This window comes from Bufo gargarizans, chromosome 8 (genome assembly GCF_014858855.1).
Source record: "Bufo gargarizans isolate SCDJY-AF-19 chromosome 8, ASM1485885v1, whole genome shotgun sequence".
Lineage (NCBI taxonomy): Eukaryota > Metazoa > Chordata > Amphibia > Anura > Bufonidae > Bufo > Bufo gargarizans.
In genome coordinates, this window is record NC_058087.1 from 134,796,305 (window position 1) to 134,812,992 (window position 16,688).

Below are 16,688 nucleotides of genomic sequence, written 5' to 3' on the forward strand. Positions count from 1 at the left end.
TAATGAAGAGGGAAGGAGAACCCCCGTTCTCATGATTGGAGGGTGTCTCAACAGTCAGACCCCCACCTGTCCTGTGGATGTGTGATAAGTTAAAATTTTAGGGCTATCCTTTAAAGGGAACCTGTCACCTGGATTTTGTGTATAGAGCTGAGGACATAGGTTGCTAGATGGCCGCTAGCACATCCGCAATACCCAGTCCCCATAGCTCTGTGTGCTTTTATTGTGTAAAAAAAACCGATTTGATACATATGCAAATTAACCTGAGATGAGTCCTGTCCCTGACTCATCTCACGTACAGAACTCATCTCAGGTTAATTTGCATATGTATCAAATCGGTTTTTTTTTTACACAATAAAAGCACACAGAGCTATAGGGACTGGGTATTGCGGATGTGCTAGCGGCCATCTAGCAACCCATGTCCTCAGCTCTATACAGAAAATCCCAGTGACAGGTTCCCTTTAAAGGCATTGCTTCATGACAATTACCTATAGGCACTTTTAGGGTGTATGTACACTGTGCCTCTCATTGCCAGGCTGCACTGATACTCGCTATTTGAAACAATGCCAAGTACAGGTGTAGTTCAGCACTTAGCGGTAATCTGCATCTGGATCCCATGTTCGGGCACCCTTAGAGTGGGTTTTCGGTTGCACATGTTCGCCATTACTGCCCTATAGCTATACCCCTGGCCATACCAGCAGATTGCTTGGAGTTCGCTTTTCGCTGGGCAGGCATCTAAAAGTATTCCTTTTAATATTCCCCATAATATAAGGTCAATGTTCAATTCTACCAATAGTTTATTAACTCTATTTCCTGCATTCATGACATCTGTTAACAGATTCAAAATGACCCTCACCGATATCCTCAGTGCTTCTGACATCGCTGCTGCCCTAAGGGACTGCCAAGGTAAAGTCACATTTTTTCCAGATTATTATTTCTTTTTTTTGGCCTGTCATTGAAATAATGAAAAACAGCATTACGATTTATGATGATGTTTAAAGCACCTATGTGTGTTTTATTGTATAACATTAATACGTAGAATGGGGTAACCTGCTATGCTATTTAACACAGTGAATGGGGTCCTATGGACAGGTTTGGCCTGTCCCTGGAGTTTAACCGATGCATATGCCATAGTTCACATATGAAAACTAATCAGAAATTAAAGGAGTGGGCCCATGTCATACAATGGGGGCATATCGCTAGAATATGCTCTCAATGTCTGATAGATGGGGGTCCCACCTCTGCCAGCAAATTAGGAGAGCGGACTGCGCATGTGCATTCAATGGAGTCTGTTCAGCTCCTTTGGTTTCAGTTATGTGCTGAATCCGGCACTTCCATTATTTTTGTGGTTCTGTTCCTATAATGGAGCAGAACAAGGGAAATATAAAGCGGTGATGTGAACCTAGACTTACCTGGCGTGTTGCTTTAAGGTATAATGCATTCATAGTCAATCAAAGTAAAATGCAATTGTAAAAAATATCCCTGAAAGTATACATAGCCTTTAAGTAGCGGTACAAGTCTAATGGTGTTCTTTTCTGTATTTTTAGCTCCTGACTCCTTCAATTTCAAAAAATTCTTCCAAACTTGTGGGCTTACTAAAAAGTCAGCTGCTCAAGTGAAAGACATCTTCCGAATTCTAGATAATGATCAGAGCGGGTTCATCGAAGAGGAAGAGCTCAAGTAAGCCATCAGGATGCTAATTAGGCTACTTTCACATTTTGGCTTTCCGTTTGTGAGATCCGTTCACAAGCGGTCCAAAATGGATCAGTTTTGCCCTAATGCATTCTGAATGGAAAAGGATCCGCTCAGAATGCATCAGTTTGCCTCCGTTCAGTCACCATTCCGCTCTGGAGGCGGACACCAAAACGCTGAGCCAAATGGATCTGTCCTCGCACACAATGTAAGTCAATGGGGATGGATCCGTTTTCTCTGACACAATCTGGCAGAATAGAAAACTGATCCGTCCTCCATTGACTTTCAATGGAATTCATGACAGATCCGTCTTGGCTATGTTACAGATAATACAAACGGATCCGTTCACGGCGGATGCATGCGGTTGTATTATTGTAACGGATCCGTTTTTGCAGATCCATGATGGATCCGTCTAAAACGCGGGTGTGAAAGTAGCCGTATGTGTGTCATGCTTAGGACATTATAAACCGGTACTAGTCCACCTTTGTACCAATGGCATAAACTGTACGTAGGAGATAACAAACAAGGAGTTTCTTAAAGGATTTTTTTGGACAAACTTATGATCTGTACAGAAACTCTTCAAATGATATAAAGGAATGGATAAGATTCAGTAAAAGTTGCAGGGTGTCGTACACAAAATATGAAAATAAAGTTGTCTGAAGAGTGCAAAGTGCAGGCATTTTTGTGTTCCACGTGATATGGAAACTACAGAGTTAAAGTGGTTGGTCCTATAAAAAAATAAAAAGTGAAATGACTGCCCCATCAAATCAAAAAAGTCGATCTATCCACAAAGTACAACCCTGCCGACTCCATAGACAATAACCTCAGCAAGCACAGAAATTGATTGGCAGTGCTCAGAAATCAACAGCCCCCAACCACACACATTGGCCATTGGATCTCCATGTCCTTTTGAGGAACAACTTGGTCTCCTTTTATAATGGAGACCTGAAGGCCCCTGTAGTCTAAAGGTGGCCATACACATGAGATGCTTGTGGGCTAAACCCACCAATTTTAGCTGGACCATCTGACTACAAAATGTGTATAGGGGTGTCCCCACTGTGCCCTGACTGGAGATTGTGTAAGGGATTTTTAACAAGGCTGTTCCTTATGTTCTCAAGAGAGATAAATCACTGTCAAAGGCTTAGTTGCCACTCCTTATGGTGGAAACATGCACACTCAACCAACAGGAGGATGTAGGTATATAGAGGAATCGTGAGGAAAGCTATTCAAAGTGTATGGCCGGCTTTAGACTCCCATCAGACTTTCTTCTAGTGGTACAGATTGTCATAAGATGGTGGTGTACCTCTAGCAGATATGACATCAACTCCTGGTAGAATTTATTTTTGATTTAGATTTTTTTAACTAAGAGGCTCAAAAGTTTTTTGTTTTTTCCCTAGGTTCTTCCTTCAGCGTTTTGAACAAAGCGCAAGAGAACTGACTTCCAAAGAAACTAGAGAATTTATGCTTGCTGCTGACCATGATAATGATGGGAGAATTGGAGCTGATGGTGAGTAGTGAAGTGATAGTTCAGTGTGAATCCAACATCACAGTGATGATGAAGATACATAGTGGAGACAAGCCAATGCCACATCTACAAACTACGTTGTCTCATCTGGACAATGCTTTCTAAAGGTTTATTGACATGGGTTGACTGAGCAGGTAATTATCTAGAACCACTTGCCTGCTAGTCGGAGGAGGTTAGAGCTGCATTTGCATGCTGCAATCATCTCTCCTGTATGAGGACGAGCGATTGCTACTGCCTGTCCCCAGAGATTGTATGTATTCTGGGCAGCAGAGTGCTATGTACACAGCATGATCTGCTGCAAAAAAACGATGATTTTGGTGTCCCCATCAATAATGCTTTCAACAGATGAAGGAACGTTTGCCTGTTCATCAGTGGCACATTTACACAGGCCAATTATAACGAATGAATGTTTGTAGGAATGTTCGTTCCCGATAGTCGGCCCCTTAATCATCTTGTGTAAATGGACTTTTGGAATTAAAACTGGGTGATTCTCAACTCCATGGTGGAGACTCCCAGCAGATGCTCATTTCCGGCCAAAATAAGAAGACACGGTAACTAGAGATGAGCGAATTTCATATTTTGAAATTCGTTCACGCTTCGTTTGGTGGTAAAAGCAGAATTGCGTTATGGATTCCGTTACCACGGACCATAACGCAAGTCTATGACGGAATGCATAAAGAAATGCCTTTAGAGATATTCCGTTATTCATTCCGTCATAATAGAAGTCTATGGACTGCAAAAGTCCTCTCCTGCATAACGGAAACGGGACGGATCCGTTTTGCAGCCCATAGACTTCTATTATGACGGAATGAATAACGGAATGCTTCTAAAGGCATTTTGTTATAGAATTGCGTTACGGTCCGTGGTAACGGAATCCATAAGGCAATTCTGCTTTTACCACCAAACGAAGCGTGAACAAATTTCATAACATGAAATTCACTCATCTCTAACGATAAAGTTTTTTTCCATTTGGCAGTACACATTGGTAATATTTACTCTCCTCTGTTGTAGTGCCTGGAGGGCAGAATTTAAAGGGATTCTCCGGGATTTTAATATTGAAGGCCCATCTTGAGGATAGGCCAATGATATGAGATTGGTGGGGCTGCCAGGAGTCAGCTGTTGGAGGAAGTCAAGGCGCTCACGGGAGCTCTGGTGAGCGCAGCAGCCTTCCTTGCAGGTTACCAAGCATTGCACCGCATATTGGCTGTGCTTGGTATTGCAGCTCAGGCCCATTCACTTGAAAGGGACTGAGATGCACCTAGGCCATGTGACCGATGAACGTCACATCACATGGCCTAGAAAGAGGCATACGCGCTCACGCAGTGCTTCAGCCTCTTTATACAGCGGCAGGAGTGTCAGGAGTCGGACCCTGGCTGATCTGATATTTATGACCTACCCTGAGGATATGTCATTAATTTCAAAATCCTGGCTAACCCCTTTATTCTCATATTTAGGGATGAGCGAATCGACTTCGGATGCTATAATAATTTGCATAATACTTTGATGTAATACTGTACAGAGCGGGAGCTCCGTGTACAGTATTAGAATGTATTGACTCCGATGAGCCGAAGTTATTACTTTGCAAAGTATTGCTAGACTTCATGTAATAACTTTGTGAATTATTACTGTACTCCCGCTCTGTCCAGTATTCCAAAGTATTATGCAAATCGACTTCGGATGAAGCATCTGAAGTTGATTCGCTCATCCCTAGTCATATTGTGGTATAGCCAGATGTTATAGTTTTGTACAACCACCAGACTGTGTAAAATATGTAACATTTATTACTGGATTGAACCATGATGAATCTTATGGAAGAGGCCCAGCCTAGAATGCTAACATATAATATTTTATAGTCACGGGGTTAGGTCACTATGGAAATACTTTTTTCTTAGAAAAATTAGAATTAAGCCCCCAGTGACGAGCTGTAAAATGTGGGGCAACCTGTCAGAAAATATTACGTTCTCCTGCAGCGCCACCAGAGGGAAAATTGAATATTACACAATTACCACTATAAGAAGGAACAAGGAGCCATCATTGATGGTCGGTACGTGTCACCGAGGTTCCTGGCCTCGGTGAGGTAAGAGACATTTTTACCCCCGAAGTTTCATTATTGCAGATTGCAGTCTGACACTTCAGCTGTTTAGTATGGCTGTAAGGCTGATCCAGGACGGCTCTTACTGGGAGTAGCCAAAGTGCTGGGTGGGTGGCTACTCCCCACATTCCAGGCCCGGTCTTGGTAGGCTTATAAAAGCAGTCAGCACTATCAGGTGGTGGGGATTTTCCTCCATCTGACAGTGAAGCTGTGGAGTCCTCTGTGCTGAAGACTGCAAACAGGCGTGCTGGCTGCCTGGAAGCCTGCCAGTGAACTATTCTGTGGCTGAGCATTCAGCCAGGTGTGAACCGAAACCTAGGATTCCAGGTGAATATTGTTTTGTTTTGCTGTGTGTGAACAAGCACCAAGACTGTTATGTGTTGCTGAGTGTGAATAAAACACAGAAGTTTTATTTACAACCTGGTTCCTTGCCTCTATACTGCGTCCGCTAAACCTGTCTACCAGAGCAAATCCCCACACCACTGAAAGCAATGAGCTGTCCAAAAAATGCAAGGATGTGATGGGTCCTCCCGACCAAACCTTGGTCATTGTAGCTACTCTCTACTTGGGCCAGTTGCGTACCTTCAATGTAGGGAGACTAGGCGACTGCTATGGGGCCTGGGGGAAGAAAAGGGGGGGGTTGACGCTGAACTCTTTTCTCCAGGCAAGAAAAGTAGTGTCCATTAGGTGATTAGGTGGAGGTCAGTGCAAAGGAATGAATGGTAAGTATATAAATTCCTATGAAATGAGCTCCCCCTAGTGGTGGCTGCAGGTAAACAGTTTTGTAATAGAGGAGAAGCAGATTTATTAGTGTCAGTGTAATCAGTGCCATAGCTGTGAAGTGCCTGTTCTACTTTTCTCTACTTTTTAAGCGGTTGAGGTAGAGAGCAATGTTTTGTTGTTATTACTTTTTTTAATTCAAATTTCTTCTACTTAAAAGAAAAATCTAAATTTATCAGAGAACTGCGGCATTGAGGTTTGCGTTCTGCGTTGCCTGGTAGTGATTGATGAATGCATGAAAGACTGGGTGGGGGGGGGGGGGGGCGTAGTAAGTTAAGCTATGGGGCTCTTTTTAACCTTTTGTAAAGTTTTATAACGTTTATATGATTGTTATGCCATAATGTTGATTAATGATGGAAACCCCCTGTCTTACTATGCTTGTAGAGTTCCAAGAAATGGTTCATTCTTAAGTGAAATGTGGACTCCGGGCGTTCACACAGTGAAACAAGGAAGAGGCCGTAATGAGGCGCGCATCACACCACATCCATATTACTCACCAGCAAAGAAGCGAAGGAGTCAGCCTGCTGGATCTAACAAAATAGGCAGTTGTTTCATGTGAAGTGTATTGAAGTCACTGAATGTACTGATGGATCAATAAAACACCTTATACACCTTATATGTCATTGTGTCACACTGCTTATTGATCTGCATAGGGAACCTGTCACCACAAAATCAGTGTAAGGGTCCATTCACACGTCCGCAAATGGGTCCGCATCCATTCCGCAATATCGGGAACATGTGCGGACCCATTCATTCTCAATGGGGCAGGAATGGATGCGGAGAGCACACTATGTGCTCTCCACATACGCATTTCCAGAGCGCGGCCCCAAACTTCCGGGCCGCGGCTCCGCAAAAAAATAGAACATGTTTTATTCTTGTCCGCAATTGCCGAATAGGCAGTTCTATAGGGGGTGCCGGCCCGGTGTATTGCAGATCCGCAATACACTACAGACGTGTGACTGGACCCTAACCTACAGCCAGCATGTTATACAGTAGGAGGAGATGAACAGATTCATATGTAGTTTTATGGGGAAAAAATCTGTCAAATTTGACATTTATTCATTTAAAGGGGTTATCCAATGGCCCCATAGAAGTGAATAGAACAGTGGCCGCTAAAAGTCCCTGTTCTGTAGAGATCACTTTTCTTTTGCAGTCCTCTCATTATGATCACAGGTAGGATTACAATCACAGTTAATACCTCTGTATAGATAACACAATATCACGCTATTTACAATAGATGATTGACACAGCTTGTCTACTCGCCCTCCCTGCCCAATGACTTCTACATGCCTAGAAAACTCTCCATCAATGAACTGTTTATGGTGCCTACGACTGTGACTGCTGTATAGCATTTTTTTAAAGGGAACCTGTCACCAGGATTTTGTGTATAGAGCTGAGGACATGAGTTGCTATATGGCCGCTAGCACATCCGCAATACCCAGTCCCCATAGCTCTGTGTGCTTTTATTGTGTTAACAAAACGATTTGATACATATGCAAATTAACCTTAGATGAATCCTGTCCCTGAGATGAGTCCAGCATGAAGGAGCCCAGCACCGCCCCGCATCCTCTGAATCTCCTCCTTGCTCCCCGACGTCAGAAAGCTAGAGCGCCGTAATCTCGCGGTGCGCAAGCTAGCGCATGCGCAGTTCCTTCCCTGAGGCTGATGACAGGCTGATGTCGGGGAGCTAGGAGGAGATTCTAAGGATGCGGGCGTTGCTGGGCTCCTTCACGCTGGACTTCCTTCACGCTGGACTTATCTCAGGGACAGGACTCATCTCAGGTTAATTTGAATATGTATCAAATAGGGTTTTTTACACAATAAAAGCACACAGATCTATGGGGACTGGGTATTGTAGATTTGCTAACGGCCATCTAGCAACCCATGTCCACAGCTCTATACACAAAATCCCGGTGACAGGTTCCCTTTAAAGAAATGCTACACAGCAGCTCATGCAAGATGGCCGCCCCCATAATCATGTTCAGAAATAAAATCAGAAAATACATTCTTTTTAACCTCTTCAGGACACATGACGTACCGGTACGGCATGTTGTCCTGGTACTTAAGGACACATGACGTACCGGTATGTCATGTATAGTTCCGATCACCGCCACCCGGCGGGCGGTGATCGGAACACGGTGCCTGCTCAAATAATTGAGCAGGCACCTTGGCTAAATGCGCGAGGGGGTCCCGTGACCCCCCCCCCCGTGTCGGCGATCGCCGGTTTGCGGCTTTTACCTGTGGTTGCGGCGGTGATCGGAGGTGCCATCGGGTCCCCATGCGGCTGTAGGGTGGACCAGATGGCATGGAAGGCAGCGCGATGCCTAAGGAAGGCATCAGCGCTGCCTTCCAGTGACGAGCCTGTGAGATCCAGCCCCCTGGATCTCACAGGTCGGAAGCTGTATTACACACTGTATTACTCATACAGCCAATGCATTCCAATACAGTATTGGAATGCATTGTAAAGGACAAAAAAAAAAGACAAAAAAAAAGTTTGAAAAATAAAGTTTCCCCCCCCCCAAAAATTAAAAGTTTCAAGTAAAAATAAACAAAAACGTCATTTTCCCCAAATAAAGTTAAAAAAATTGGTGAAAATAGGGGGAAAAAAATGTATAAATATTAGGTATTGCCGCGTCCGTATCGACCGCCTCTAAAACATATAACATGACCTAACCCCTCAGATGAACACCGTAAAAAATAAAAACGGTGCTAAATAAACCATTTTTTTGTCACCTTACATCACAAAAAGTACAACAGCAAGCGATCAAAAAGGCGCTTGCCCACCAAAATAGTACCAATCTAACGTCACCTCATCCTGCCAAAAATGAGCCCCTACCTGAGACAATCGCCCCAAAAAAATTATGGCTCAGAATATGGAGACACTAAAACATGATATTTTTTGTTTTAAAAAAGCTGTTATTGTGTAAAACTTACATAAATAAATAAAAAGTATACATATTAGGCATCGCCGCATACTTATCGTCTGGCTCTATAAAAATATCACATGACCTAACCCCTCAGATGAACACCGTAAAAATAAAAAAATAATAACTGTGCTAAATAAACCATTTTTTGTCACCTTACATCACAAAAAGTGTAATAGCAAGCGATCAAAAAGTCATATGCACCCCAAAATAGTGTCAATCAAACCATCATTTCATCCTGCAAAAAGTGAGACCCTACCTAAGATAATCGCCCAAAAACTGAAAAAACTATGGCTCTCAGAATATGGAGACACTAAAACATGATTTTTTTTTTGTTTCAAAAATGATATTATTGTGTAAAACTTAGATAAATAAAAAAAAAGTATACATATTAGGTATTGCCGCGTCCGTATCGACCGGCTCTATAAAAATATCACATGACCTAACCCCTCAGATGAACATTGTAAAAAACTAAAAATAAAAACTGTGCTTAATAAACAATTTTTTGTCACCTTACATCACAAAAAGTGTAATAGCAAGCGATCAAAAAGTCACACACACTCCAAAATAGTGCCAATAAAACCGTCATCTCATCCCGCAAAAATCATACCCTACCTAAGATAATCGCCCAAAAACTGAAAAAATTATGTCTCTCACACGGAAATCATTGTGTAAAACTTACATAAATAATAAAAAAAGTATACATATTAGGTATCGCAGCGTCCGTAATAACTTGCTCTATAAAAATATCACATGACCTAACCCCTCAGGTGAATACCGTAAAAAAAAAAAAAAAAACGGTGTAAAAAAAGCCATTTTTTGTCACCTTACATCACAAAAAGTGTAATAGCAAGCTATCAAAAAGTCACACGCACCCCAAAATAGCAGTTTACGACCACATATGGGGTGTTTCTGTAAACTACAGAATCAGGGCCATAAATATTGAGTTTTGTTTGGCTGTTAATCCTTGCTTTGTAACTGGAAAAAAAATATTAAAATGGAAAATCTGCCAAAAAAGGGACATTTTGAAATTATATCTCTATTTTCCATTAATTCTTGTGGAACACCTATAGGGTTAACGACGTTTGTAAAATCAGTTTTGAATACCTTGAGGGGTGTAGTTTCTAGAATAGGGTCATTTTTGGGTGGTTTTTGGGAGTTTTGTTTGGCTGTTAACCCTTGCTTTGTAACTGAAAAAAAATATTAAAATTGAAAATCTGCCACAAAAGTAAAATATTTAAATTGTATCTCTATTTTCCATAAATTCTTGTGGAACACCTAAAGGGTTAACAAAGTTTGTAAAATCAGTATTTTGAATACCTTGAGGGGTGAAGTTTCTTAGATGGGGTCACTTTTTGGAGTTTCTACTTTAGGGTGCATCAGGGGGGCTTCAAATGGGACATGATGTAAAAAAAAACAGTTTAGCAAAACCTACCTTCCAAAAACCGTATAGCATTCCTTTCCTTCTGCGCCCTGCCGTGTGCCCGTACAGCAGTTTACGACCACATATGGGGTGTTTCTGTAAACTACAGAATCAGGGCCATAAATATTAAGTTTTGTTTGGCTGTTAATCCTTGCTTTGTAACTGGAAAAAAAATATTAAAATGGAAAATCTGCCAAAAAAGGGACATTTTGAAATGATATCTCTATTTTCCATTAATTCTTGTGGAACACCTATAGGGTTAACGACGTTTGTAAAATCAGTTTTGAATACCTTGAGGGGGTGTAGTTTCTAGAATAGGGTCATTTTTGGGTGGTTTCTATTATGTAAGCCACGCAAAGTGACTTCAGACCTGAACTGGTCCCTAAAAATTGGGTTTTTGAAAAATTTCAGAAAAATTTCAAGATTTGCTTCTCAACTTCTAAGCCTTGTAACGTCCCCAAAAAATAAAATATCATTCCCAAAATGATCCAAACATGAAGTAGACATATGGGGAATGTAAAGTAATAACTATTTTTTGAGGTATTACTATGTATTATAGAAGTAGAGAAATTGAAACTTTGAAATTTGCTATTTTTTACAAATTTTTGGTAAATTTGGTATTTTTTTTATAAATAAAAATGAAATTTTTTTACTTCATTTTACCAGTTTCATGAAGTACAATATGTGACGAAAAAACTATCTCAGAATGGCCTGGATAAGTCAAAGCGTTTTAAAGTTATCACCACTTAAAGTGACACTGGTCAGATTTGCAAAAAATGGCCTGGTCCTTAAGGTAAAATAAGGCTGTGTCCTAAAGGGGTTAAAGTAAATCTGTCACCAGTGACCTCTGTATCCAGATGTTTGCATAGACACATAGCAGTTGTTCACCTGATTAAAATGCTGTTTTTCTTTTTTGATCCAAAGTTCTTTTCCTGAGTTATGATGCTTTTTCTTAAAGGGGTTCTCCCATGACTAATGTGAAAAATGAAAAGCAGACATCATATAGTACACGACAATCTCTTTCTTACAAAGCTAGAACCAGCCCTGTACCTCACATGGATCCAGAGATCTCCCCATTCATTGCTTCAATTGCTCTGCTAGATTTATATCAAGCTGGCAGCTGAAGGGGAGTGTCCTTTCTGCTGCAGCTAACACAACTCAGGAAGCAGTTGAAGGATGAAACTGAGCATGTGCATCCATCTAGGCAATTTTGAAAGAAAAAGAAGAAAAAGAACAACAGCAGGTGGCGCTTTACAGATACATTTAAAAAAATCTGTCAGCAAATTTGTACATATGGCTGACCTGTTACATGTGCGCTTGGCAGATGAAGGCATCTGTGTTGGTCCCATGTTCATATGTGCCCACATTGCTGAAAACAATGACGTTTCAATATATGCAAATGAGACCCTAGGAGCAACGTTACACCTAGAGTCTCTGCTCTCTCTGCAACTGCCGCGCCCTCTGCACTTTGATTGACAGGTCAGGTGTGATCACGTTTATACTGCCTGGTCCTGTTTGCATCCATTTACCATATAGAGAAAGTGAATACGAGCCACTTACTAATGTATTGTGCTTGTCCATATTGCCTCCTTTGCTGGCATGATTAATTTTTAGTCACATTATACACTGCTCGTTCCCATGGTTACAACCACCCTGCAATCCAGCAATGGTGGTCATGGTTGCACACTATAAGAAAAAATACCAGCCTCTCTGGTGGCCGGGACCGTGGGAGCTCATGTAAGCTGATGCTTTTTTCTAGTCTGCAAGCACAGCCATGCTGTAGGGTGGTCGTAACCATGGAAAATGTATCTGCATAATAAATGCTATTTGCTGAAGTGGCAAAACCCTTTAACCCCCTAACTGTTTTGCCCCAGTCCAGCTCCAGCTGTGGGAAAAGTAGCTAACTGGAGGGCTGCTTTAGATGCTGCTATTTCCTGAATGGTAGCAACTGGTCTTATTTAAAAGCTGACATTCCAGGCTTTCAGACAATACCAGAATGACAGCAATGTGTTCAGTACAGGGGAAGATATCACTGATAGAAATCGGCATACTGTGAATGCAGCTTAAAGTGAAACTAAAAACAGGTTTTACCTCCGATTATTCACGACTCGATTTCTAACAGTGATTTCTCCTCGGTTGCTTGGACTTTAGCTGTCATTTTGGTTTTAGCCTGGACTGTCAGCTTTCAAACAAGACCAGTTGCATGTTTCTAGCTGCCACTATTCGGGAGATAGCAGCTTCTAAAGCAGCCCTCCCCCCTCCAGTTAGCTACTTTTCCCCCTGCAGGAGCTGGATTTGGGCAAAACAGTTAGGTGGTTAAAGGAGTTTTCCAACAGTTTTTTACAGATGACCTATCCTGGATAGGTCATCAGTATCTGATTGTGGGGGGTCTTACACCCTGGAGCCCCGCCAATCAGCTGTTTGAGAAAACACTGGTGCTTTCAGAAGCACCGCAGTCCACCGTAAGCCCCTATATTATGGAGGCCCCGGGGCAATTTTCTGACCATTATTGAAACCGCCCACACGGGGCAACAGGGTTAATTTGTTTCTGCTATTGGAAATCCCAGTCGCCTGATCTTGAGGGAACAAGAGACTACTTGCACTGAACCTGCATGGACATAAACATGAATGGCCGCAGAACCTTCTGATTCCGTTCCTGATGGTTTTAAAACCTAAAACAGATTTAAAAAGATTGGTGATTTCCTTGTCAAACTAAGATATAGAAGTCTTGACCTCTCTTGACTTGAATACATTTCTTGGAAAGAGGGCAGTTTCACTTCAGTTACACGTACTGTATAGTGACACAAAGAATTTCTCCCTTCTGGCATAGTCTAGACAGAGCTTTGAAAAAATATTAGTTAAGATTATAATGAAACTACAACCTTAGTTTTACTAATAGAATATCTCCCATCAGCTTCATAGTCCAAAGAGCAGAACAGGGTGCGGGCTATGGTGGGCCTTAAAGGGAGTGTGTCAGCAGTTTTGACCATGCTAAACTGCAATCTCACTAGTGCATCTTAATAGATTAGAATATTATCGAAAAGTTCAATTTATATATTCTATACATTCCTTACACACAGAGTGATCTATTTCAAACATTTATTTATTTTTATTCCAGAAATGTTGGCCTACTGAATAGTCTGCCCAGTAGATGCACTCAGTACTTGGTTGGGGCTCCTTAACCACTTCCGGACCACCCGACTATAAAGGTCCTGGGCGGTTGGGTTTATCTCTGATCGGACGTTTCTAACCCTGGGTTCACACCTGAGCGTTTTACAGCGCGTTCAAACGCGCTGTAAAACGCTTAAGACATGAAAACCAATGCTTCCCTATGGGAAGGGTTCACACCTGGGCGTTTTACAGCGCGTACGAACGCGCTGTAAAACGCCCGACGCTCAAACAAGTACTTGAGCTTCTTTGGGGCGTTTTGACGCGCGTTTGTGGCCATAGGACACTGCAGTCAATGACACAAACGCGCGTCAAACGTGCGTTTACTATTACAAAAAACGTGCATAAAAACGCGCGTAAAACGCGCGTTTGAGGAACGCTCAGGTGTGAACCCAGGGTAAACGTCCTTTCAGAGATAGCAGCTGCACGATAATCGTGCAGCTGCTCAGCGGGGGGCCCGCTGATAGTGAAAGCAGGGCACCCTAGAGAGAAGGCAGGGACCGTTCCTGGGTGTCCCTGCCTTCTAGATCGCTGTATACACAGCGCTGAACAAGCGCTGTGTATACAGCTGAGGAAGAAATCTGTCGCTTCCTGTCCCAGCCTGGTGATCATGTAACTGCCGGGGCCGGGAGAGTGCAGGACCTGTCAGGTCTTCCATAGACTTTGATCAGCCCTGCACTGAGGCCTTATGCACACGACCGTATGTATTTTGCGGTCCGCAAAAAACGGTTCTGCAAAAAATAAGGATGACGTCCATTTGCATTCCTTTTTTGCAGACTATCCTTGTCCATAATGCGGACAATAATAGGACATGTTCTATTTTTTTGCGGAACGGAAATACGGACATACAGAAATGGAATGCACACGGAGTACCTTCCGTTTTTTTTGCAGATCCATTGAAATGAATGGTTCCGTATACGGTCTGCAAAAAAAACTGAACGGACACAGAAAGAAAATACGTTCGTGTGCATGAGCCTTGAGGCTGTACAGTATAGTATTATGCTGTACAGCCTCTCTAGGGGGTGTTTTTTCACTGTAACTGGGGCTACTATGTCAGCCCCAGTTACAGGAGAAAACAATAGTAAAAAATAAAATAAAAATTAAGTTAAATGTCCCCCAGATGTCTTGTATTACCTTATGGGGGACAAAAAGCGTAAAAAAAAAAAAAAGTTGACATTTAAAAAAAAAAAAATTCCTCCCAAATCCGTTATTTTAAAAAATTTTAAAATAGAAGAAAAAAAATAAAATAGAGATACTGTATTTGGTATCACCAATGATTTTTTTTCTACAAATGCTCTTATTGTGTAAAACGTTAAAAAATAAGTAAAAAATAGACATATTTGGTATCGCCGCGTCCGTAACAATTGGCGCTACAAAAATATCACATGATCTACCCCATCAAGTAAACGGTGTAAAAAAAACTAATAAAATTATGCCAAAACAGCTTTTTTTTAGTCACCTCACCTCACAAAAAAACATAATAATCAATCAAAAAGTCTTATACCCCAAAATGGTAGCAATAATAACGTCACCTCATTCCGCAAAAATGTTACATATTGTGTAAAACGTAAAAAAAAATTGACATATTTGGTATCGTCGCATCCATAATGACCGGATCTATAAAAATATCACATGATCTACCCCACCAAGTAAACGGTATAAACAAAATAGAAAAATTACATCAAACTGCTTTTTTTCTGACTTCACCTACCAAAAAATGAGATGAAATGCAACCAGAAAGCCAATTGTAACCCAAAATGGAGCCTATAAAAACTACAGCTTGTCCCGCACAAAAAGCCCTCACGCAGCTCATTCAACAAAAAATAAAAAAATTTAATCGCTCTTAAAAACTATGACAGAAAATTCCATGTTAGAAAATCCAGATGCAGCTCCTTCCCTTCTGAGCCCTGGCGTATCCCCAAATAACAGTTTACCACCACAGTTGGGGTCTTACTGTATTCAGGAGAAAGTGGGTAGCAAATTGTGGGGGGATATTCTCCTGTTATCTTTTGTGAAAAAAAAAAAGTTTGGGCCTAAAGCAATTTCTTGTCAAATAATGTTATTTTTTTCATTTTCACACCCAAGTATTAAAAATTCTATGAGATGGGGGCTGAGCTTGCCAATGGCAGTGTGAGCAGCACGACTCTTCAGCTCCTGAACACCTCCAGCCATTACCCCGCTTACAGGACACCTACAGCAGCACCTAACAAATGGTGGGTCGCAGGAAAAGACCCTCATCAACCCCCGCACCAGCAGATCGTGAGACGAGAGGGATCTCCCGCTTCTTCGGCACCTTCAGCCAGCCAGCAGATAGGGCCGTAGCCAGAACGGAGGCCATGTTGGAGTAGAACGAGCGTGAGAGAGATGGTCCTGTGCATACACAGAACCTAGGCGCCCCAGCAACTAGACGGACCAAAATACCTGGGTCCACGAACGCCGACTCTCCGGCAGTAAGCCCCAACTCTGCAAATCCATCTTCCCCTGCAATCTCCAGGTGCATGGCGACATCTCCTGGCTCCTCATCACATGGGGGGAAGTCTCCCGCCACGACGCCCAGGTCAGTCAGTTCACCAGTCCCCACAGACTTAAACGAGGACTGGCATTGGAAACTTCATCTAAAAGCACTGCCCACTAAAAATGAGATGGATGCTTCTTTTATGAGGTTGGAAACCTCTCACAAGCAAGATATGGCAGCCCTGCACAGAGATCTTAAGCAGGGTGGAGGAGGTGGAAGAGATGCAGGAAAAAGTACTGACAGTTCTGGACTCACATCACCAGGTCCTACAGGATCATGCTATACAGATCCAAGAGATCCTCATATGCACATAGACGATATAAAGAACAGAAATAGGAGGAATAACTTGCGTATTAGAGGCCTCTCTGAGACAACCTCAGATCTGGAGCCCTGGGCACAAGAATATTTAGCCAAAATGCTAAATAGAGACACAGGCAAACCCATTGAGCACTTGGGCCGAAGAATGGTGACCCTTCCAGAACACGGGACATTATATGTCTGATTCATTTTTACAAGGACAAGGAAGCCATCCTTAAAGCAGCAAGAAACTGAGTTGCCTACCTTTGGAAATA

General features: G+C 42.1%; 1 protein-coding gene across 1 annotated transcript; it reads left to right on the plus strand.

Moving 5' to 3' along the window:
• The first annotated feature begins 842 nt into the window (after window positions 1-842).
• On the plus strand, window positions 843-6,496 carry LOC122945261 (parvalbumin, thymic CPV3-like). Its single transcript, XM_044304279.1, has 4 exons — window positions 843-903; window positions 1,545-1,677; window positions 3,087-3,196; window positions 6,471-6,496. Exons 1-4 carry the CDS (start codon window positions 843-845, stop codon window positions 6,494-6,496), a joined length of 330 nt encoding a protein of 109 aa, XP_044160214.1.
• The last annotated feature ends 10,192 nt before the right edge of the window (window positions 6,497-16,688 follow it).

Bases quoted from the DNA above. Each gene is read 5' to 3' on its own strand.
- LOC122945261 (XM_044304279.1), top strand. From the start codon at position 843: ATGACCCTCACCGATATCCTCAGTGCTTCTGACATCGCTGCTGCCCTA. The intron at 904-1,544 runs GTAAAGTCACAT...CTGTATTTTTAG, and splicing joins TGCCCTAAGGGACTGCCAAG to CTCCTGACTCCTTCAATTTC. The intron at 1,678-3,086 runs GTAAGCCATCAG...TTTTTTCCCTAG, and splicing joins ATCGAAGAGGAAGAGCTCAA to GTTCTTCCTTCAGCGTTTTG.